The sequence below is a fragment of the Schistocerca piceifrons genome, chromosome 8 (genome assembly GCF_021461385.2).
Source record: "Schistocerca piceifrons isolate TAMUIC-IGC-003096 chromosome 8, iqSchPice1.1, whole genome shotgun sequence".
In the NCBI taxonomy this organism is placed as follows: Eukaryota; Metazoa; Arthropoda; class Insecta; order Orthoptera; family Acrididae; genus Schistocerca; species Schistocerca piceifrons.
In genome coordinates, this window is record NC_060145.1 from 419706914 (window position 1) to 419731981 (window position 25068).

Here is a 25068-nt window from a genome sequence, read left to right on the forward strand (position 1 = left end):
CTGTGCTTACTAGTCTAATACAGAATTTTTGACAGGCTCGTCTGCCACAATATCAAAGTTCTCGTGATTTAGAGATTAATTTTGAGATTAGGCAGTGGGAATAGTATTAATTTCATGTCTTTTATTTATCAGTCACTTGAAATGATTGGTTCATGTTTATCTACTGCACTAATGTCTCGACATACTTTATGTTGCAGACTTACACCTTTGGAAGCGTTTCGGCGAAGAGAATCTACAAGGCTGTTTAAGATATTTCATTTCATCTTCTAATTTATTTATATTGCTGTATTACTGTAACATTAAAAATAAAGTTTACTATGTGTAAATCATGGTTTTCTCTTTCATTTCCTAGATATGGCATCTAGATTTAATATTAAATTACAAATTGGTTTGAATTGTGTTACTGTACCTTGGAACGAGCTACAGGATGTAACAGAAGGAGAAATCGCTGTTTAGATACAATAATAGCGCTCACTGTTTTTCAGAAATACTTACTTAAAATTAAACTTGCACAGATATTTACTACTGTCAGTGATGAAGGTGCAATATCATACACTTATGTAGGAACTCTACTCGAGAAAATTACACAGGATTGTACAGTTCTGTGAGTGCTATTAGTTGCGAGTTCACACTAGATAATTGAACAGTTTGTTGAATTCCTTATTATTTTTTAGGCATTTCGGTAGGCATAAATGATAACCTGAAAGCAGAAGTTCCAAAAAAGATAGGTATGTGAGAGGTGTAAAATCTGTGACAGAAGAATGTCATGGAAAGTGGAGAGAACCTACTGAGACCATAAAGGTTCCACTAACGTTAGTAAACTGAGTAATGGAAAATCACTTCAACTAGAGAACCATTTGTGTGCAATCCGGCCATCTACTACTCAGCTGAACAAAAACACAAATGACAGGGTATTTCTGCATTCACGAAACAGACATTCGCTTTTTCATGTGAAGTCTTTCTGCATCTATTACTCACTGTTGAAATGTGGGTTATAGACTTCGAGTTAGAACTGAAATCAGAGTACAATGGGTAGAGAGGTCCGGCTTCCTCCCAAATTTAACATTTAGGACATATGACTAACGGACAGGGTAGCCAGCCCTCACCATCACATCTCAGTGCGGTTAGAGACTTGCCGGTACCCAGGAACTTGAAAGAACGTCAGTCTGCGCTGGGTACAACTACATATTATGTTCGGTTTATACCAAATGCAGCGCAGATTGTAGCGCCTTTGCATCGCCTTAGGAGTAAGAACATTCCTTTTGTTTGGTCTTCGGAATGCGACGCTGTTTCCAAAAGCTCAAATCAGTTTTGTTGAGTGATGGCTGTTTGATTCCTTTCGATCCCTACAAACCAGTTGTTTTGGCTGTCAGTGCATCTTCTCACGGCATCGGAGCGGTTCTCTCGCACCGCATGAATTCTGTCGATTGCCCGATCGCTTTTGCGTCTAATTTTCGCAATTCTGGCCAGCTAAACTATTCTCAAATCGAGAAAGAAGCTTTAGCTATTGTCTGTGGAGTGGCCAATTTCGCAAGTTCTGTTTGGTCACTGAGCATATGCCTTTGACGTCGTTGTTTCACCAGCCAAAGCCAGTTCCAGCCCGTATTGCACAAAAGTTGCAACAATGGTACTTTTTTTTACTAACTATAATTACGGAATTTTGTTTCGGCCTACGGCCCAGCATGGCAATGCCGATGCATTGTCTCACCTCCCTATCGTTCCTGACGACGAATTTGATTCTTCAGAATTGTCATGCATGTTTATTGATTCGCAGGATAAGGAATTAGCTGATGGTTTTCCTGTGGATTTTCGACGCATTGCTTCTGCGACGGCCGCCGATGCTTCTTTACAGATTCTTTAGCAGTATATTCGTACCCAATGGCCTCCATCTGCTACTCAGATTCGTGATCCACTTGTTCGATGTTTTTTGCGCAACGTCACAACTTGTCTGTACTCCAAGGTGTTATTTTGTTACGAACAGACAATGATCAGTCTCGTGTGGTTGTACCTCGTTCGTTGCAGTCGGAAATCCTCCGTTTACTGCACGCTGGTCATTGGGGTATAGTGCAGACGAAGCAATTAGCGTGTCGTCACTGCACTTGGGTCGGCATTGATAAACAAATTGAGAATTTGCTTGCTAATTGTCACTCTTGCGCGGAGCATCAATCTGCTCCCCGCCATGCTTTGCATGGCCGACTCCTGCTGTGCCTTGGCAGCACGTTCATGTTGATTTTGCAGGTCCTTTTTGGGACACCCGCTGGTTGATAGTTATTGACGCGTACAGCAACTTACCTTTTGTTGTGCCTATGTCTTCTACTACACCTGCTAGTACTATTCGGACTCTGACGTCTTTTTGCATTGAGGGCCTTCCTGAAATTGTCTCCGACAATGGCCCATGATTTGTGTCCTCAGAGTTTGAAAGTTCTGTGCTGATAATGGAATTCGCCACCTGACCTCAGCCCCTTTCCAGCCCCAGTCGAACGACGAGGCTGAACGCTTTGTGCATACGTTTAAGTCGGAGATGAGCAAGTTGCACACCACACACTCTCGCGTGTACGCGCTGTGGACTTTCCTTCATCTACTACATTTACATACATACTCCGCAATCCACCATACGGTGCGTAGCGGAGGGTACCTCGTACCACAACTAGCATCATCTCTCCCTGTTCCACTCCCAAACAGAACGAGGGAAAAATGACTGCCTATATGCCTCTGTACGAGCCCTAATCTCTCTTATCTATCTTTGTGGTCTTTCCGCGAAATGTAAGTTGGCGGCAGTAAAATTGTACTGCAGTGAGCCTCAAATGCTGGTTCTCTAAATTTCCTCAAGGGCCTCTTATCGACTAATCAGTTTTAACTAATGGGAGATAACGAAGAAATGGAAGACCAGTTGTGCCTACAATTTGTTTTTCCCTAAAGTCGCTTATCTTTTGTTTTGCCACTTGAAACTTCATACCATACAATGAAGATGAAGGTCACAAAATTGTCTTCCACAAACATACGGTCTGCTCTATTCAAGGAGACTACTCGCAAGTCTTCTTTTGATGTGTGGAATGGTAATCCGAAAATTTCGATTTCAAAATTCCATGCTTCCAAATTCTCCTCAGTTCAACGAAAGAAGAATGTTTATCCAAATTTTGAAATCGACTGTGAAAGAAACGAAATACCAGGATTCAGTGCATATCGATATTGCTATATTTGGGATGTATTTCTTCAAGCTAGGATGTAGTCATTTGTGAAAGGAGGAGGGGGGGGGAGGTAGTTTGTTAAAGGAGACCTTAAAAAGGATAATGTTTTTTATATTACACTGAAAACACTTATCTACTCATCTACATTATGAGCTTTTGGGAGGTGTTCATATAAATAGTATTTGACCTAAAAAATAAGAAACACTTGTATCAAAAAAGTGTAACATACATTCTCCATGTTCCGAAACTACTCCTTCAGGTAATACAGGGGACAGAGAACATCAAGACAAGTAGATAATACATGGAATGTGAAGTCGCCTTGTTACGGAAGATTTAGCTAGTGGTACTGACATAAGCTGTTGTGTCAGAGTCGCTGACTGGTAATGTGAACTGACTTTAAAATATCCTCAATTTGCATGTTTGGCACATGTGAATCCACGAGTTACTTGACCGCGTGTTGATCAACAGTGATTCAGTGCTAGTGTGTGGGCGAGCATGCTTGCTGTTAGGCTGGTTGGACTATACTCCTTATTTATTCTAGTCCACCTCAATGGACAGGGATTCCGCATCTTCATGGGACATGTGTCGCAAGACCTGCTGAAGGATGTATGCTGGCGTAAGCTGTCGCCAGAACACCTGTCCGCAAAGATGTAATGCGAAGATTGATAGTAGGCACTCAGTCAAGTGCGCCTATCTCAAGAGAGGCCAGAGACAGACTCGCTTGCAACATGCCGGCAACGCCCTATCGACAGCAAGTATTTAGTCCGACACTGCTGACTGGATGGCCTCACTAACTCAGTCACTAACTCACACTCCAGTTTCACATATGTCATTCATTGTAGTGCGGGCCCTGTTCGCGACTCAGGCTATGACAGTAGACAGCGTCAGATTACTGCAAGATCACCGATATTGTCTGAAAGAGGACTATTATGGGTGAGCTTGTACCATAAAAAATGACTCTATTCCAATTAGGTAACAAATTAGTGTTCATGTAAATAAAGAACCATATTAATTCACGTGTGCATATATGTTGCAGAATAGGATACTGGCCACTTATAACAACACCCTCTCCCTCGCTTCCTTATGCTACAAGACTCTACAGGATGTACCTCTAAATATCATACTTCCAGCACCATGGGATGCCAGCCCACTTCACATTGCTGTGAGGAATCATCAGAGAGCCACTTTCAAGAATCGATGACTTGGCCAGGGTGTCCATGTGGCCTGGCCACCGAAGTCACCTAACCTCATGTGTGTGGATTTCTTCCTCTGAGGTCATATGGAACAACTGGTGGACGAAATTGTTCTGGAAACTGAAGAAGACATCGTCACTAGAAATACTGCCACTGTTGGTACCATTCCGGAGATGCCATGAATCTTCAAATGCACATCACAGTCAATGGTCCAACGATGTACTGCGTGCATGCAGGCCAATAGTCGCGCATTCGAGCAGTTCGTGTGACTGCCAGTTCTGAAATTAGTATGCTAAGCTACCTTCTGTGTAAATCGTTCCTACCATCAGTAACTGCCGTCAGGGACCATATGTATGAGATGTAGATATATTTGTTTTGATGTTCTCTACCCCCTGTTTTAATATGAACGAATAGTTTCAGAATAATCTATGTAGAGAAAATACCAAACTGTGCAATTACGTTATTCTGTATTTGGTAGTATGATAACTTCACTCTGTTGAAAAATGAATTAAAAGTCGAATATGATGTGTTGCCTCTTTGCTAATGAAACAGAGTTCAGTCTTTTAGTCTACGGATCACCATCGCAAAGCAGAAGAATCTTAACGTTGAGCTGAATTACATATAAAGTTAAATGGGTTCAAATCTCTTTTGACAATGGTTATATTTCTCCTACTATTGTATTTAAATTTACGACTTATGTGAGCCCAAACTATAATTTCTTCACTACGTTAAAGCATCCCAGATTTACTTGATTCAATCTCAAATTTTAAAAACTAACTTTAATTTCGTTACAATACTACAGCTTCCTCAAGTGATCAAGTTTTCTTAAAAATTTATTATTACTAACTTGAAACTGTAACAATCAAACTTATTTACGAAGCAAACGGATTACATAAATTCTATGAGCTACAGTTTTGGGATCTTAAAATTGGTTCCTGCATTATTTTCAGCTAGTCTTCTACTGTATGCGAACTCATAAATAAAGTCGTATTTACCCACGATGATATGGTTATACAATCTTTGATGCCAATAAACTCCTCTACGATATACAGCATAAATTGTCGTTTGTATGACGTTTATTTACAAATATGATAGTGTTGTGATAGTTGATATCAGTGCACAAGGATATTACGAATAAGACTTTTCAGAGTAGAACATCTTTCTTGTGGTAACACTGGAAAATATGATGTATTTCAGCACTACAAGTGAGCAATCTTTATGCACAGACACATAGTACAAAATACTGGTCGCTAGCATCAATCGAAAGTAAGTATGGATTCTACTGCCAATAGTCTCTGAGGAGGCGTTTGGTTCGCCTTCGATGCAGCTTTTTTTTAATTTAATCAGAGAGTTTGCATCTTCAAGGGAATAGGAATCTGTCAGGAAAATAAGAAATTCGTAAGGAATTGGCTGTCACCTATGATAAGGGACCCATCCCAGCATTTGCCTAAATTGAAAATCGGAATCCACAGAAAACCATTTTCAAGGTTGCCGGAGGAGGATTCGAAACACAACACCTTTCAAATCCAGGTACTGATAGCTCAATGTCCTAGGCACAGAACTACCATGTTAGGTGGAAAATTTGGAAAACCTAGTTATTGCACATTGTTTCCAAACAAACAAAAATACATCACAACAAAAAATCAAATTCTGATACTGCATGCTGTTTCGTCATCTGACATTGCATGAATGCATGCATATTTTTGGATTTAATTGTGCAGGGAATTCGTGGTTTCAGTTATGATAGTATTACAAGAGCGTAAATAGATTATGGACGAAAGGAGGGAGGGACGAATTCAAGCAGCGTGCTGAAAAAAATCTTGTAGCAACGAACTAACCACAGAATGTGCTGTGGTGGGCCTTCCGCAATTCCTAACCCCCCCCCTCCCCACCCACACACACACTGGTTACGTATCGGAACTGTTTTTTTTTATAATTGAGTACTGCTTGGGTGACAAGATCGGGTGATATTTTGCCATTAGGGCTAATAATAATAAAGTTTTGAGGAAATTTTGTAAATAAATGCAACCATCGACGTTTGGTCGATATTTGTGTTGATCAACGAGATTTTTGGGCGACACAGAAAATTCAGGTGTGTACTTCTATGCACCAAATTTAATTTTATATTATTTTTAATGATATTTACCGCTCCGCGGCATTATGAAATACTAAAATATTGCAGCCACAAAGTTTTACCCGTCTCCAGATACCAATTGCAGTGCCAACGGTAAACACCTATTAAATTATTAGGCTATTATAGTAATGCTTACGTATTTTAAACTTACCATGACGCTAGCGGACGAATGAAAATCAGATTTTCTCTACTCTCTCGTTACAACATATCCATAATTAGGAACTATCAGAACAGCACACAGAACAAGACAATAAACAGCTGGACTTACATTAGATTCAACTGCCAGTACATAATAAACTCGTTAACAAAACTACTGAAATGAAGTAAGACCAACAATTTTCAATAGTTGGTTTTGGATTGAGCAGGGATCGGCGATAGCCGACAGTGCTATCGATACATCGATAGTTTGAATCTACTGATGATATTGTTGACTACCAATAGCGCATATAACTTTTTCGTCGTATGGCTGAAAATCAAAATGTAAAGAGCCATCAAAAAGTTTTCAATCGAAGGCCATACAGACTAGAATTTGAAAACCACTAAGGAAAAATCTCCATGTCCATTGAGACAATCATACTACCGACGCACTAGGTTGAAGTTACCCGATACCATGACCTTCTTCGTGAAGAGGTCTGTTACTACCTGCTGCACATCCCTGTCTGACGGGACACTACGATCTTTGGGGGCCTTTTTTTAAGGAAGCAAAGGTGTTATATCACGTGGGGAGGGTACATGAATATAGGGCTGTTGCTCGAATGTCTCCCACTTGGCTAAACTGCTGCATTACGACATTTGCTGTATGTGGACGTGTGTTATCATGAACAGCAGCACCCCTTTTTGCAGCATTCCACAACAGTGCTTTTCGACAGATATGCTGCCCCATACACTTTCATTATTCCATGATGTGTGTCTACCAGTGTTTGTTCTTCGGAATCCAAGTAAATAATAACAGCACGTCGGTCCTGTTTGGATTTATGTAGTAAACATGTCGTCTTAGTTCATGTTTCCGCATTTTTCGGATGCCCGTCGAAAAGATACGAATGGCACACTGATCCCATGCAAACATATCCGCATCAGGCTTGCCCACGTTGCCTATACACTACAACAATGTTCCTAAATATAAATTTTTTGATTGCTCCTTGTATCTTTCAATTTCAGTATACGGCATGTGTAATTTCATTCAGACGACAGGAGGGAACCGGGCCGTCTCGACGCCCCCCACCCTCCCACCCCCCGTTCACCACCCCTCTGTCAACATATTTGCGAGACTACATCCCTGTGATCAGGTTACTTTCACAGGGCAACAAAAGCCCTCCTGCTGTCACCGACACTGCTGGGAGGCCTCAACAACACCAGCCACGGTGGCGAGTATGACACTTCCCGAAACGTCGCGAGATATCAACGCTACCACCTCGCTGGAGACTCGAGAAGCCTTCACCAACAGTTTACGCCGGGAAAGCGTACACCCACATATTGGGTTATAGTTGTTGGTGAAACGCTCGTCATTGGTGAAACGCTCGTCATCATCCCGAATGCGAGTCCGGTGTGCCGGCCGGGGTGGCCGAGCTGTTCTAGGCGCTACAGTCTGGACCGCGCGACCGCTACGGTCCCAGGTGCCAATCCTCCCTCGGGCATGGATGTGTGTGATGTCTTAGGTTAGTTAGGTTTAAGTTGTTCTAAGTTCTAGGCGAATGATGACCTCAGAAGTTAAGTCCCACAGTGCTCAGAGCCATTTGAACCATTTTGCGAGTCCAGTGTGCTAACCACTATGTCATCTCGCTCGGTGCATAGGGATGGACTCTTTGTCCAACTATCAGTACGCTGTGCTCTGTTGACCACCCACACATGGCGGCACCGTTTGCGATGGTGTCAAGAGCATAGGGACTGGATCAACTAGGGAAAGGGCTCACATGCTCTTCTCAGATGAGAGCATATGTAGTCTGAGTAGTGATTGCGGACATACCCTCATATCCTAGTACAGTGAGATGTGCAAACACGAAATGCACCCATGAACAATGTCGAACATATCCGCCTTGGTAGCCCAGGTGCCATCGTGTATGGTGTGGGGAGACAGAATGTTGGATGGATATACTGATCTCCAAATCTTTGAACATGGTACACTGACCGATAAACGTTATTGTCATCCTGATATCACATTCGTGGATTGCAATGGGCAACCGCATTGGTCTGTATAGGCAGAGCAGCTCTTGTAACAAGAGACTAAACGGCGAATGGACTGGCCTGCCTTTTTCCCCGACTTAAACCCTATCGATACTTCTGGTATTCGGTAGAGATACGTACTGCAACATGTTCACATGAACCAACAAGCATCGAGCAGTTGTCAAAGACGTTGGTGGAGGAATGGAACGCCCTACCACAAAAACTCCTTAACAAACTTTGGACCGACATGGGAACACCTGCAGAGCACGTGCTGCTGTTCATCTGATCATACACCCTATTATGAACCAAGTCTCTCGTTTTGTAATGTCCAGGAGACCTTCATAATTAGCGGCTATAGTACTTTTTCACTTTAATTAAATGTTCGCATAATGCCATCAGAGGCGTCCTTTTCACAATAGTTATGATCTTATAAACATTTTGAAATTACCTGTATTACAACGTAAAATTCTCAAATGCATTTTTACAACATGTGAAGTAAGTTAATACGAAGATGGAACAATAAAAATGCTTAGGGGAGCATTCTTACTGAGACAATATTTCTTAAAACAGTTATGGCAAATAGTGTGATTCAAAGCATGACATATTTCGATTCTCTGAAAGATATTCGTTGGAGAATCCATACTGTACTTTTCCCGTAATAAAACAGACTGTCCAAGAAAACAAATTCAACCATAATAAGAGAGCATGTTGTTTAATTCTTAAATCCTGATCAGATTATGTGACATTTCGTCGCTTAGTAGGAGGCTCTTATTACATGGATCGTGGTGAACAGTGGACAAAGTGGCCCTTTTTTCTTTCACAGTATTTCCAGACTGCACATATGTCAAAGTGTAGGTGTGAACTTGTGCATACAAGTTACTCCCTCCAAACGATATCCAGACGTAATTTACACACATCTGAACTTATAAAGAAGTACTAATATCACATCTAAATATATTATCCAAATACTAAAACTGTAGTGTATACAATGTCTGGCTTATGATTCATTCGGGGACTGTCTGTTTTAGAACATGGTTGATTTGTGATGACTGGTTTGATGCAGGTCCCCACACTTGTCTATCCTGTGTTAGCCTCTCCTTCTCTCCATAAATATTGCGACCTACACGGTTTTCAGACTGCGTACTATAGTGAAGGCTTGGTCTGTCTGTACAATCATGCTTCCTACAGTTCATTACGAAATCGAGAGATCCTTACTGCCTCGATTTCTGCCATATTAATCGACTTCTTGTTTTATTTAAATTCTGCCGTACATCTCTTTTCTCGCATATGTTATGCGATCTACCAATCTAATCGTCAGTGTCCTACTATGCCACTAGGGGAACTCGGAGCGGAACGGGATACTTAATGTGTAACAATTTCTATAAAATAAGGGAACACAAGGAAACACTTCTTAAAGTGATAAAAAAACACCTTGTAGAGTAACCTAATGTACCTTATTTTAAAATCACTTAAAACAATACATTTTGCATTTTTTACAATTTTTCAAAGAAAGTCTTGCATATTTCCCGTTCCGCCCCACCCACAGGACAGAATGGGATAAGGGTATTTTTTTGTTAAATTATTGCATAAACGTTGAATTTGAATTACGAATATCGTATTAAACTATGACAAAATGTTGTATAAAAGGCAATTCAGCCTACGGAATGTGTAATTTAAACAATTAAAAAGTCATTCTTCAAAATAAGAAAATATTTCAATGTCATTCTGAAAAATGTACAATGCTTATTAACCACCAAACCACTAACTACTAGTCCTCTCGACAATAGTCACAAATCAGTATTTCCTCTCCATCTTCACTGTCTATGCTAGCACATGAATTGTGTGCCCACTCTGGCATGCGACCCAGCCCTCATTAGAAACGGAGTAGAAGTCCCCACAGTAGAGACACTCAGCATCCTCTCTCTCTGATTCTATCTTCTCCATCATATTCTTCCTTTTATTTTTCTTAAGGTCTTTGATGTCCTCTGTTCTTTTTTAGTTTTTGTGGTGGGTGCACAGTTTGATATTTTTACCTTAAATTGCATTGAACCTGACGTCTCTGTCCTGACATTGTTTATATTTGTGCACCTTCCTCCTTTCTGTAGGCCTACTTTACGTGCGACAGCATTTTGCAGTTCCTTTTTATAAGGAGAATCTGTTAATACGACGGTTTTTCCTTTACGTCTTGTAGTCCGCCGAATATTTTGACAGATTAGTGGGATTGGAATGACAGCCTCGGGCGATATCTGGAAAGCTGAGTTGTTCGGAGAACATAGCTGGTTGGGAGAGTCTGGCATCCATGAACATCCAGGCTGGGTTTGCTTTCTACTTGCATCAAAATATGACTGGGCAGAACAGGACACTATCCCATTCTGCCCCGTCCCGTTCCGCCCCAAGAGCACTTTTGAGGTTTACAACTTTTATGGAGTGTAATAACTGACTTATTTAAATGCATTAAATAACTACCGTGTAACAAATTCCATGCACTTAAAGGGAATGTCTCATTTTAGGGTATATAATTAATAATTAACAGCTTACCTGGCGTTGAAATTCACCAAACGTTAGAACAATGCAAGCGGTAACGCGACGGACAACTATTCGCTTAGATCCCGCACTTCAAACTAAATCAGAATGGCTGCCCTCACTTCCCTTCCATTCGGAGAAATAGTTACATGCCCATACAACAGGTTGCAACACTGTCCAATCTAGAAAATAGCAATTTCCCATTGTGCCGCGCTATCCCGTTCCGTCCCGAGTTCCCCTATATTCAAAAGGCTTACAATCTCTTCCTGTCTGAAGTGCTTATATTTCGTATTTTACTTTCACACAAACTTTAACTTCAGACATGTGCCTCCAACAGAGGCGGCTGAAGTCTGAAACTCACATTTGATGTTAAAAAATTTCCGTTTTCCAGATATGATTCTGTTGATATTGCCAGTTTGCATTTATATATCTATTCTTCAGCCCTAATCATTTACTTAGCTGCTCAGTTAGCAAACCCATCCATCAATTCTAGTATCTCATATACTAACCTAATTCCCAGACTTGATTTCACTAAATTCCGTTGTCAATATACTACTTTCCCTTCAAGGCAGTATGATTTACTTTCAAATCAAATCATTTCTTGTAGAATACATGAATTTCAATTCGAATGCACAGACTTAACATGCATCGAAAATACAGCGTTCTCTTACAGGAAGAGAGAACGATAATCTCAAGGAAGCAAGCACTTACGTTTTATGATAAGAAGTTCAGATGGCGCAACAGCATTATCTCTGTAATCAAATGGAGCGAATCAGATCGTCACAAAATAGCACGCGGGAAATTACTACTTTACGGCAGGAAGTTTGCTTATCTCTGTCGGTTACGACTACACAAGGCGTGGAGCCGTTTACATCAATATAAAAGAGCTTCTGCTCCACCACAAGACATTAGGACTTCTGAAGTCACAGAACCGCAACTGACGTCCGTAGAACCTCCGTAGAACCGCCGGAAAAATGGTGAAGCAGTTCTCTGGGAAGACGTATGAGCTGGACCTGGACAGCCAGCAGAATGTTGAGGCCATGTTTGACGTCTACGGTGAGTACTGACTATCAGAAAGGATTACGATCGGTTTACGTGATAATTTTCTGGCTTTTTTAGAACGGCAGAAGAAAAAAGTTATTATTCCATAAGAGAATTATTGGTGCTTGTTCATCGTAAAAAAACAATCATCGACTAACATGTGATGTAATTCTACTTTCAAATACTCCAGTGACGAAAAAGTTTCATGCTCGTATCTTTGCTTCTTTATTTCCCGTTTCTGATGTTTACGTAGCCACTTAACTATTTTCATGGAGCACAGTATTATTGCTGTTGAAAAGTAGGATAAATTCTATTTAGCTGATTGCGAGGTGGCCTATTGGTTAATAAACTGGACCCGCATTTAGAAGCATTTGGGTTTCAATGTCTGTCAGTTCGTACAGCTTTAGAGTTCCTGTGGTGCTCCTACAGCGTGTGGAGGTCACACCACACCGTTATGCCAACTTCCCCGTCGACCTTGGCACTTACATCGAGATATAACGAGAGAAACAAAATTTTTATTCCTACATCTGGTGTAGGTCAAACACTTTGAGATCTGCTCTAGTTACAACAACACAAGCTACGGATTGTCTTTAGTTCAAAATTAGGTTCAACTTTGTGGTGTATCATAGGTTCTGTGAGGGCAGCATAGGCTCTGTGTCTTCAGAACCTGAAACAAAACTACAGGGCCACATAGACATAAAAATAGTAATATAATGTGGGCAACTTGCTGTGCTATGTAGACTGCATGTACAGTACAACCATTGACAGCTGCTGTTAGGACCTAACCCCTACATTTGTGTGCAGTCTGATCTTTATTTTCATTCACTATCTCCACCTTAAATTTCTTGAAATTTATGCACAGTTCATGTCTTTTAGAATGTGTGACATGAATTGCATAAACCACAAATAAAAGTGTTGTTTTTCAAATTGACTAAATCGTACATATTTTGACTGAATGTCGTAACTGTATATGTTTCACTATGGTACATGTGATTGTAAGTTGTGTCATTAGCGGAATGTGCGTTCCAGCCTAGTATGCAGACGGCAGACCATACAATTCTAACAGCAAAAAAATAAGAGCATGTCCTAAAGTACAAGAACATATCAGTGGTAAACTGTTTGCCACTACCCCTTCCTTTCTGATCAGACGTTTCATGGTGTGAAGGTGCAGTTCAAGGTCTGGTAACAGTCCTCAGTAATATTACCTGACAAATATTTAGTGAAGCCGATAGTCTTTACTGATACGACTTGTGTACCCAAGAAGGTCTGTAAGCTTCCCAGTAATACTCTTCTACTAGCTACACGTATTTTCCCACACAGTCCACTGTCCTAACGCACGTTTTCACGATGGTATTCTTGGAGTCGCCAGTTCAAGACATAATATGTAAATAAATTTTATTGTTAGATTTAGGTGTCAAAGAGAGAAAAGAGGATTATATGATTTCTGATGGCCAGACTTTACGCCATTTTGTTGAACAGACCATGAAGCCCGACAATTACTCATCGAGTGAGGTCCTGTGATATGGCAGTGACTCACTTGGTGAATGGATAGAAATGATACAAATGATGCTCTTTGATGGGAGTAGGCTACGATCGTTATTGTATTTCACCCTCCATTCTCTGTTTCATGGTCGTCAACAGCACACACACATGACTTGTGTCACTGCAAATATGAACCTAGCAGTCCCTACTTCACTTGGGATACATGTCACTCTGCATGAACAAACAAATCCTGCCTGAATTGTAGGTTAGACCAATTCCTATTGGCAACAGTGCTATGCTAAATTACTCATTAGCTGACTGAGCTGCATAGAACTAATAAATCAATATGGATTAAAACCATTCCATTTTCTCTTACAATATTCAGTTGTTTATATTTGTTTCAAACATTTAGTTGAAGAAAAGGCACACATATATATCACATAAGATTAGAAAGTGTGTGCAAGAAAACAGTTATCTAGTTTCTGGTTCTGGTATGCAGTTTTAAGATATCACACTGCTAAAGAGGTGCAGAAAGAAATACAGGCAAATTATTTCTATTTCGTTGTATCGTCAAGATGTGTAGTCGAAGACTGTAACTTAGAGATAGTAGGTTGCTTTCCCCTAATCCAATGACAATATTTTGTGTCCATATGCTAAGTGTAGTTTTTTTGCAGGGGTGTCAGACCCATCCCACAAGCAGGTGGCCCTGAAGACGAAGTCTCGGGTGACATTGACTGTGGATGGCGACAAGTACACAGAGACAACCCAAACAGGGGACCACAAGAGAAGCGTCACGTTCCACCTGGGAGAGGAGTTTGCAGAGGATATCCTGGGCCACAAGTGGAAGAGCTCCGTCTCACTCAAGGACGACCACACGCTGCTCAAGGTCGAGAAAGGCGAGGATGGCAAGACCGTGACCCTAGAGAAGAGCTTCAGCCCTCAGCAGCTGGTCGTGGTATGTCACATTTTACCAAGCTCATATCACCCCAGTTTAAAAGTTCTCTTGATTTAGTGGTTAATTTTGAGATGGTAATAATACAGATTTGATGTTTTCTATTGATCAGCCAATTGTAATATTTCGTTTGTGTTTATGGACTGTAGTAAGATCTTGATGTATTTCTTGTTGCAGACTTACACCTTCGGAAGCGTCACGGCAAAGAGAATCTACAATGCTGTTTAAGATATTTTATAATTTATTTATATTTTTATGTTATTGTAACATTAAAAATAAAATTTTTACCTGTGAGACAGGGTTTTCTCTTTCATTTCCTAGATCTGGCATCTGGATATAATTTTAAATTAGAAATTGGTTTGAGTAATGTTATTGTCGCTCAGAACGAGCTGCATGGGGATCTAAAAAAAGAAAGATCTGACTATTTACTAGCACTAACAGCATTTTCTTCTTTTAACTGATGCTACTTGAAATGGAATTTGGAAGGGTGCTTACATCAGTCACTAATGATGGCACAATATCATCCATTTATGTAAAAATTTGTTATGGCAAAATTACAGACGATGCACAGAGCTGTAAGTGACGTTAGTGGTTATTTTAGATAGACCACAGTACAGTTCCTTATCTTTTTCATTTTTTATGAGGCATAAATTATTACCCAAAACCAAAAGTTCTAAGAAGAGGGAAGAAAAAAGTGTAAAATCTGTAATAGAAGATTATTGTAGAAAATGGGGATAAACTACTGAAACCACAGAGATTCCACTAACGCCAGTAAACTAAATAATTGCAAATCGATTTAACTAGAGAAATAATTATGTGAACTCGGCGTTTCACTGCTACACTGTCGAACAAAAGGAAAAAAGTTTGGATATTTCTGTATTCGCGAAACATACATTTGAACTTTAAAGTGAAGCGTTTCTACATCTATTACTCACTGTTGACGAAATGTAGGTTGCAGCTTTAGAGTCAGAGCTGAAATCGCAGTACAATATGTAGGGAAGTTCATCTCCCTCCTAGCTCAGCTAACACGTTTTAGACGTCTATTTTACGCGAGTTTCGTACGCCATCCGTTATATACAGATGTCATGATAGCTCATGTTTGCTATACGCTGTGTGTGGATACAATCTGCTGTGATATATTGTTACTACTTTGTCTCTTTAGGTGTTTACACCAACAGACAATGTATCAGAACTGATTGCCTTCATGTAGGCCAAAATTTGGGTATCTAGCATTTTGTTTATATTTTGATGCGTAAAATAGATACTATTTTCGTATTGTAGTAATTTAACGAACTTAAAATATGTTCAGAGATTTGCGACGATGATTATTCAGATGTTCCTATAAGAATAAAGATCCAGATAACAATCTGAATAAGTGTTTTTATAGTTCTGATAACAGTTCAAGTAACAGTGACATCAACAGACCTGCAAAGAAGAATAAGGTGCCAGTGTGTCCGAGTGATTCTGAAATAAAGATGAAGGTGGTTCTGTTCTTGTGAACGATTCGTTTTCTCACAATGTTAACTGTTTCGAGACATCACCCATGTCCCACTCAGGTACTAACTGTGCCAACTGTTCCCACGTGTGCTTATCTTCACATCGGGGAAATCTGCAGAGAAAAATGAATAAAATCAAATATCAGTTTCTCAAGTTCACACCACGCGGACTCCTTGATGAACCCCATCATCGTGTTAGAAATATCGAAGCTGGTAAGATTTGTGAATATTATTAGAAAGTGTTTTTAATGCGCTCCATAGCTTGACTTTCTCTAACTGACTCCTAATTGTTTGCAAAGATGTAACAACCTACATTTTGACATCAATTTCCTTAAGTCGAAAAGCTTTCTGCCACTTCAATCTGAGCCATTCGCCATGAGAACAGAGACTATTCTCCATGCTACCCTAGGGCGTTAAACTGCAAAACTGTTGTTTGTACCCAATTGGCTATCACATAAAACTGAATGCTAGATAGAATCACAATCAGTGCCTCGTCGAACGGTGAAGTAATTGATTTCTGGAACTTTATTCTATATCAATTACCAACCTGTGTAATCAGTAAATATAAAATAAAACTAATGAATCCACATGGTGCCGTGACCAAAGACAAGATCAACCCCCAAATTGAAAATAATTTCTTTCTTACCACAGAATGACAGCTTTCTTCCATGAAGTGCTAGATGCGCAATCTGGGCAAGAAAGTGATGCCACCGTGGACCAAACGGCAGAAAATTCGGGATATCTGGTAATAGCAGCAGAATAATCGACACGATGTACGACGTTAGACAGAGGAAATGGCTTATTGACCAGGAAATGCAGGATAACCGATGTTCAACCTGTAATCACATATGACCCCTGTGCTGAGGATTTTTTAATTGACTAGCTGGCAGAGTGCGATCCAGGTCGTCTGGTGGCTATGACTATCGAACTCACTGAATGTTCGAATCGCAACGACAGCAACTGGATATCTACAACTATGAGTCATGCAGATTATTAAACTTTTAAAAATCCGCTTACCAGGGCTCACCATCAATCGTTCAGGCTTAACCAATGGAACATAACTAAGAATGAAAGACCAATTATTCTAACAAGTTTTTTTTCTAAGCTAATTTCAAATTACATCACACGTTTTGGAATGAGGAGTAAAGTCAGCATATTACCTTCCTTGAGCGTATTAATTCAGGTGTTGAAAGAGACTACGCTATTGGTCATGGCGCAATAGTTTGAAGTGTTGAATGGTCATCTGAAAACGCTGAGTATTTCCATTTTATCATTTCTTTACTGTTTTAACGAATGAAGTATCTCGAAAGAAAAAGACGTCAAAATTTCACCCAAATTATGAAATCGCGCGTGAGAGCAAGGAAAAAGCGGACTTTATTGTATATTACCTTCCTCTAGTTCGGATATTTATCTGCAAGTACACTATGTGATCAAAAGTATCCGGACACTTTCTAAAACGTACGTTTTCATGTTAGGTGCATTGAGCTGCCATCTACTGCCAGGTAGTCCATATCAGCGACATTAGGAGTCATTAGACATCGTGAGAGAACAGAATGGGTTGCTCAGCGGAACTGACGGTCTTCGAACGTGGTCAGGTGATTGGGTGTCACTTGTGTCAGACGTCTGTACGCGAGATTTCCACGCTCCAAAACATCCATAGGTTCACTATTTCCGATGTGACAGTGGAGACGTAAAGGGACACGTACAGCAAAAAAGTGTACAGGCCGATCACGTCTGTTGACTGACAGAGACAGCCGACAGTTGAAAGCGGTCGTAATGTGTAATAGACAGACATCTATCCAGACCATCACGCAGGAATTCCAAACTGCATCACGATCCACTGCAAGTACTACGACAGTAAGGTGGGAGGTGAGAAAGCTTGGATTTCATGGTCGAGCGGCTGCTCATAAGCCACACTTCACGCCGATAAATGCCAAACGACGTCTCCCTTGGTGTAAGTAGCGTAAACATTGGACGATTGAATTGCGGGAAAACGTTGTGTCAAGTGACGAATCACGGTACACAATGCAGCGATCCGATGGTAGGGTGTAGGTATGGCGAATGCCTGGTGAACGTCAACTGCCAGTGTTTGTAGTGCCAACAGTAAAATTGGGAGGCGGTGAGGTCGTGTTTTTCATGCAGGGGGGTGGTATCCCATTCTGTTTTGGGTGGCACTATCAGAGCACAGACCTACATTGATATTTTAAGCAACTTCTTCCTTCATGGAAGAAAGTTGTCATTCTGTGGTAAGAAAGAAATTATTTTCTATTTGGGGGTTGATCTTGCCCCTTGGTCACAGCACCATGTGGGTTCATTAGTTTTATTTTATAATTACTGATTGCACAGTTTGGTAACTGATATAGAATAAAGTTCCAGAATTAATTATCTCCTCTTTTGACATGGCAGTGATTGTGGTTCTATCCAGCATTCAGATTTATGTAACAGCCATTTGTGTACAAACAACAGTTTTTCAGCTTTTGGCCCTACGGTAGCATGGAGATTTAATGTGTCACTTTGCAGAAGAGTTGAATAAATTGGCCCTGGCATTTACTTTCTGCGTCAGTGTGTCATCAAGCTACGCAGTTGCTGCTTGTAATGGAAACATTGTGGGAGACTTTGGTGCTTCTGAAGCCTAGTATTCTCTGTTAGTGTCTTAGTTGAGAATAATCTCCGTACTCATTGCGAATGGCTCAGATAGAAGTGGCAGAAAGCTTTTCAACTGAAGGAAATTGGTGTCCAAATGTAGGATATTACGACTTTGAAAACAATTAGGCAGACAATTAGGAGTCTGTTCGACCAAGTAAGGCTATGGAGAGCATTAAAAAACACTTTCTAATAGTATTCACAAATCTTACCAGCTTCGATATTTCTAACACTTTGATGATGTTTATCAGGGAGTCCGCATTCTGCGTGATGTGAACTTCACAAACTGGTATTTGATTTTATTCATTTTTCTCTGCATGTTTCCCCGATATAATGATAAGCATACGTGAGAACAGTTGGCACAGCCAGTGCCTGAATGAGACTGGGCGATGTCTCGAAACTCTTAACATTGTGAGATAATGAATCGTTCACAAGAACAGAACCACCTTCATCTTTATTTCAGGATCACTCGGAAACACTGACACCTTATTCTTCTTTGCAGGTCTGTTGATGTCACTGTTACTTGAACTGTTATCAGAACTATAAAAACACTTATTCAGATTGTTATCTGGATCTTTATTCTCATAGGAACATCTGAATAATCATCGTCGCAAATCTCCGAACATATTTTACGTTCGTTAAATTACTTTGGTTTTCTGAATAGCGCCTTCTCTAAAAGTAGAAGAAACTTCAATACGAAATTAGTATCTATTTTAGGCATCAAAATATAAACAAAATGCTAGATAGCCACATATTGGCCTACATGAAGGCAATCAGTTCTGATGCATGGTCTGTTGGTGTAAACACCTAAAGAGAATAGGTAGTAAAAATATACCACAGGAGATAGTATCCAACGACAGTGTGTAGCAAACATGACCTACCATGACATCCGTCTACAACGGATCACATGCAAAAGCGGGCTTGTCCATAACATGTTAACTGAGCTAGGAGGAAGCTGAACCTCCCTAAACGTTGTACTGCGATTTCATCTCTGACTAAAAAGCTGCAAGCCACATTTCGTCAACAACGAGTAATAGATGTAGAAAGGCTTCACTTTACAGTTCTAATGTATGTTTCGGAATACAGAAATATGCAAACTTTTTTGATTTTGTTCGACAATGTAGCAGTGAGACGCCGAGTGCACATAAATGTTTCTCTAGTTTAATCGATTTACATTTATCCAGTTCACTGACGTTAGTGGAATCTTTGTAGTTTCAATCGTTCATCCCCAGTTTGTACAATAATCTTCTATCATAGATTTCATACTTTTTTCATCCCTCTTCTTAGAACTTGTGGTTTTGGGTAATAACTGATACCTCATAAAGAATGAAAGAGATAAGGAACTGTAGTGTGGTCCATCTAAAATAACCACTAACGCCACTTACAGCACTGTGCAGTTGTCTGTAATTTTGCCATATCAAATTTTTACATAAATGGATGATAATGTGCCATCATCAGTGACAGGTGTAAGCACCCTTGTAAGTTCAGTATCAAGTAGCATCAGTTAAATGCAGAAAAGGCTGTTAGTGCAAGTAAACAGTCAGTTCTTTCTTTGTTAGATCCCCATGTAGCTCGTTCCGAGCGACAATAACATTATTCAAACCAATTCCTAATTTAAAATTTTATCCAGATGCCAGATATAGGAAATGAAAGAGAAAACCCTGTCTCACAGGTAAAAATTTTATTTTTAGTGTTACAATAATATAAAAGTATAAATAAATTATAAAATGTCTTAAACAGCATTGTAGATTCTCTTTGCCGTGACGCTTCCGAAGGTGTAAGTCTGCAACAAGAAATACATCAAGATCTTACTACAGTCCATAAACACAAACGAAGCATTGCAAGTGGCTGATCAATAGAATACATCAAATCTGTATTATTACCATCTCAAAATTAACCTCTAAATCAAGAGAACTTTTAAACTGGGGTGATATGAGCTTGGTAAAATGTGACGTACCACGACCAGCTGCTGAGGGCTGAAGCTCTTCTCGAGGGTCACGGTCTTGCCATCCTCGCCTTTCTCGACCTTGAGCAGCGTGTGGTCGTCCTTGAGGGAGACGGTGCTCTTCCACTTGCGGCCCAGGGACTCCTCTGCAAACTCCTCTCCCAGGTGGAACGTGACGCTGCTCTTGTGGTCCCCTGTTTGGTTTGTCACTGTGTACTTGTCGCCGTCCACGGTCAGCGTCACCCGAGACTTCGTCTTCAGGGCTACCTGCTTGTGGGTTGGGTCTGTCACACCTGCAAAAAAAAGTTCACTGAGTATATGTACACAAAATATTGTCGTTGGATTAGCGGAAAGTAACCTACTATCTCTAAGTTACAGTCTTCGACTACATATCTTGACCACAGAATGAAATAGAAATAATTTGCCTGTACTTGTTTCTGCAACTCTTTAGCATACTGATATCTTAAAACTGCATACCAGAACCAGAGGCAGAAACTAGGTAACTGTTTTCTTGCACACACTTTGTAATCTTATGTGCTATGTGCATGGTTGAAACAAACATAATCAATACGATATTGTAACGGAATGATTTAAACTTCTATTGCTTTATTAGGTCTATGTAACTCAATTAGCTAATAAATAACTTAGCATGGCACTGTTGCCAATAGTAATTGGTCTAACCTACAATTTAGGCAGGATTTGTTTCTTCATACACAGTGACATGTATCCCGAGTGGAGTTTGAAGTAAGTATGTCAGTTAAATTGGGACTGCTAGATTCTTATGTGCAGTGATACAAGTTATGTGTGTGTGCTGTTGATGAACATGAAACAGAGAATGGAGTGGGTGAAATACAATGACGATCGTAGCCTACTCGTGCCAAAGAGCATCATTTGTATCATTTCTATCCATCCACCAAGCGAGTCACTGCCATAACACAGGACCTCACTCGATGATTAATTGTGGGGTTTCCTGGTCTGTTCAACACAATGGCTTCAAGTCCAACCATCAGAAATCTTATAATCCTCTTTTACCCTTTTGACACCTAAATCTAACAATAAAATTTATTTAGTTGTTATGTCTCGAACTCGCAACTCCAAGAGTACCATCGCGAAAACGTGCAATAGGACAGTGGGCTCTGGGGGAAATCACGTGTATCTAGTAGAAAAGTATTGCTGGGAAGCTTACAGACATTCTTGGGTACAGAAGTCTTATCAGTAAACACTAAATATTTGTCAGGTAATATTGCTGAGGACTCTTTCTAGACATTGAACTGCATCTTTACACCAAGAAAAGTCTGAACAGAAAGGAAGGGGCAGTGGCAAACAGTTTACCACTGATATGTTCTTGCACTTTAGGACATGCTCTTATTTTTTTTACTAACGAAATTGTATGGTCCGCAGTCTGCATACTGTGAGGGAGCGCGCATTCTGCTAATGACACAACTTAACAATCGCATGTACCATAGTGAAACATATACAGTTACGACATTCAGTCAAAATATGTACGATTTGGTCAATTTGAAAAACAACACTTATATTTGTTGTTTATGCAATTCATACAGAGTTACGACACTCAATCAAAATATGTACGATGTGGTTTAGAAGAAGAGTGTCAATTTGAAAAATAACAATTATATTGGTAGTTTATGCAGTTCATGACCACACATTCTAAAAGACATTAACTGTACATAAAATTCAAGAAATTTAAGGTGGAGATAGTAAATGAACAGAAAGGACACAATGCACAAAAATGTAGGGGTTAGGTCCTAACAGCAGCTGTCAATGGTTGTACTGTACATGGAGTCTACATAGCACAGCAAGTTGCCCACATTATATTACTATTTTTATGTCTATGTGGCCCTGTAGTTTTGTTTTAGGTTCTGAAGATACAGAGCCTATGCTACCCTCACAGAACCTTTGATATACTACAAAGTGGAACCGAATTTTAAACTAAAGATAATCCGTAGCTTGTGTTGTTGTAACTAGAACACTAATGTGATTTTAGTATATCTCAAAGTGTTTGACCTACACCAGATGTACGAATAAGAATTTTGTTTCTCTTGTTATGTGTCATTGTAATTGTCAATTTGAACGAGGATGTGGACATAACGGTGTGGTGTGACCTCCACACGCTATAGGAGCACCACAGGAACTCTAAAGCTGTACGACCTGACAGACATTGGAACCCAAATGCTTCTGAATGGGAGTCTTGTGTCTTAACCAATACACCATTTCACAAACGGCTAAACAGAATTTATTCTATTTTACAACAGCAACAATGCTGTGATCCGTAAAAATAGCTAAGTGACTACGTACTCATCAGGAACGGGAAATAAATAAAGCAAAGATACGAGCATGGAACGTTTTCGTCACTGGAGTGTACGAAAAAAACCAGGAAATTATCACGTAAGATGACTATAATACTTTCTGATAGTCAGTACTCACCATAGACCTCAAACATGGCCTCAATATTCTGCTGGCTATTCAGGTCCAGTTCATACGTCTTCCCAGAGAACTGCTTCACCATTTTGCCGGCGGTTCTACGGATGTCAGTTGCGGTTCTGTGACTTCAGCAGTCCTAATGTCCTGTGGTGGAGCAGAAGCTCTTTTATATTGATGTAAACGGCTCCACGCCTAGTGTAGTCGTAACCGACAGAGATAAGCAAACTTCCTGCCGTAAAGTAGTAATTTCCCGCATGCTATTTTCTGATGATCTGATTCACTCCACTTGATTACAGAGATAATGCTGTTGCGCCATCTGAACTTCTTATCATAAAACGTAAGTGCTTGCTTCCTTGAGATTATCGTTCTGTCTTCCTGTAAGAGAACGCTGTACTGGCGATGCGTGTTAACTCTGTGCATTCGAATTGAAATTCATGTCTTCTACAAGAAAGGATTCGGTTTTAAAGTGAATCATACTGCCTTATAGGGAAAGTAATGTATTGATAAAGGAATTTAGTCAAATTAAGTATGGGAATTTTGTTAGTAAATGAGATACTAAAAGCAAAATATGAGCTTTGGTAACTGAGCAGCTAATTAACTGATGAGTGCCGAAGAACAAATATATAAATGCAAACTGGCAATATCAGGAGAAACATTTCTAAAAATAGAAATTTAATGTTAATTCCAGACTTCAGAAGCTTTTTGTGGAGGCACGTGTTAAAAATTAAACTTTGCGTGAAAGTAATACACGAATGATAAGCATTTCAAACAGGAAGAGAGAAGAAGCCTTCGAATACAGTGTCATAGAAGAACGCTGGAGATTAGATTGGTAGATACAATAACTCAAGTGAGAAAAGAAATGTACGGCAGAGCTTCATAAAAGAAGAAGCCGATTGATGTTGCAGTAATTGAGGCAGTAAGGAGCTCTCAATTTCGTAGTGAATTGTAGAAAGCATAAATTGTGCAGACAGGCCAAGGCTCCTCTACAGTACGCGGGCTGAAATGGGTGTAGGTTGCAATATTTATGCAGACAAGAAGAGGCTAACATCGTATATACAAGCGTGGGGATCTCCATCAAACCAATTACCACCTGTCAACCATGTTTTTTTAACAGACAATCCCCGAATGAATCATAAACCTAGCATTGTACACACTTCAATTTTAGTATTTGGATAATATAGGTTGGGCTGTTTGGGGAAGGAGGCCAGACAGGGAGGTTATCGGTCTCATCGGATTAGGGAAGAATGGGGACGGAGGTCGGCCGTGCCCTTTCAGAGGAACCATCTCGGCATTTGCCTGGAATGATTGAGGGAAATCACGGAAAACCTAAATCAGGATGGCCTGACGCGGGATTCAACCGTGGTCCTCCCGAATGCGAGTCCAGTGTCTAACCACTGCGCCACCTCGCTCGGTGGATAATACATTTGATATGATATTAGTACTTCTTTATAAGTTCAACCAATTACGTGTAGATATCGTTTGGAGGGAGTAACTTGTAGTTCACATCTACAATTTCACATGAATGCAGTCTGAAATTACAGTGAAAGAAAAAAGGACCACTTTGTCAACTGTTCACCACGTAATAAGAGCCTTCTACTAGGCCACGAAACGTCACAGTCGCATAATCTTATCAGGATTTAAGAATTACTCTACCTACTCTCTTATTATGTTTCAGTTTGTTTTCTTGGACAGTCTGTATAGTTACGGGAAAAGTTCTGTATGGATTGTCCAACGAACATCTTTTATAATGTTACTTATAATTCGTCTTGATTGCAATTTTTTTTATTCATATGACCGGTTTCGGTTCATTCAGAACCATCTTCAGATCTGATATTTCAGTTACAGTAGTAACCCGTCCAAATCCAGCAA

General features: G+C 40.1%; 2 protein-coding genes across 2 annotated transcripts; one reads left to right on the forward strand and one right to left on the reverse strand.

Annotated features, from left to right (window-relative positions):
• Positions 1-12172: 12172 nt before the first annotated feature.
• LOC124712401 (fatty acid-binding protein, muscle-like) lies at positions 12173-16172 on the forward strand. The gene is made up of 3 exons (XM_047242697.1): positions 12173-12254; positions 14396-14676; positions 16020-16172. The coding sequence occupies exons 1-3, from the start codon at positions 12173-12175 to the stop codon at positions 16170-16172; spliced, it is 516 nt and encodes a 171-aa protein (XP_047098653.1).
• A 95-nt stretch (positions 16173-16267) lies between these two features.
• On the reverse strand, positions 16268-23284 carry LOC124712402 (fatty acid-binding protein, muscle-like). Its single transcript, XM_047242698.1, has 3 exons — positions 23203-23284; positions 20770-21050; positions 16268-16282 (listed from the first exon to the last, which is right to left on the reverse strand). Exons 1-3 carry the CDS (start codon positions 23282-23284, stop codon positions 16268-16270), a joined length of 378 nt encoding a protein of 125 aa, XP_047098654.1.
• Positions 23285-25068: the final 1784 nt, after the last annotated feature.

Coding starts and splice junctions, on each gene's coding strand:
- LOC124712401 (XM_047242697.1), top strand. CDS start 12,173: ATGGTGAAGCAGTTCTCTGGGAAGACGTATGAGCTGGACCTGGACAGC. Junction 12,255..14,395: donor GGCCATGTTTGACGTCTACG/GTGAGTACTGAC, acceptor GTTTTTTTGCAG/GGGTGTCAGACCCATCCCAC. Junction 14,677..16,019: donor GCCCTCAGCAGCTGGTCGTG/GTATGTCACATT, acceptor TGTTCCTATAAG/AATAAAGATCCAGATAACAA.
- LOC124712402 (XM_047242698.1), bottom strand. CDS start 23,284: ATGGTGAAGCAGTTCTCTGGGAAGACGTATGAACTGGACCTGAATAGC. Junction 21,051..23,202: donor GGCCATGTTTGAGGTCTATG/GTGAGTACTGAC, acceptor TTTTTTTTGCAG/GTGTGACAGACCCAACCCAC.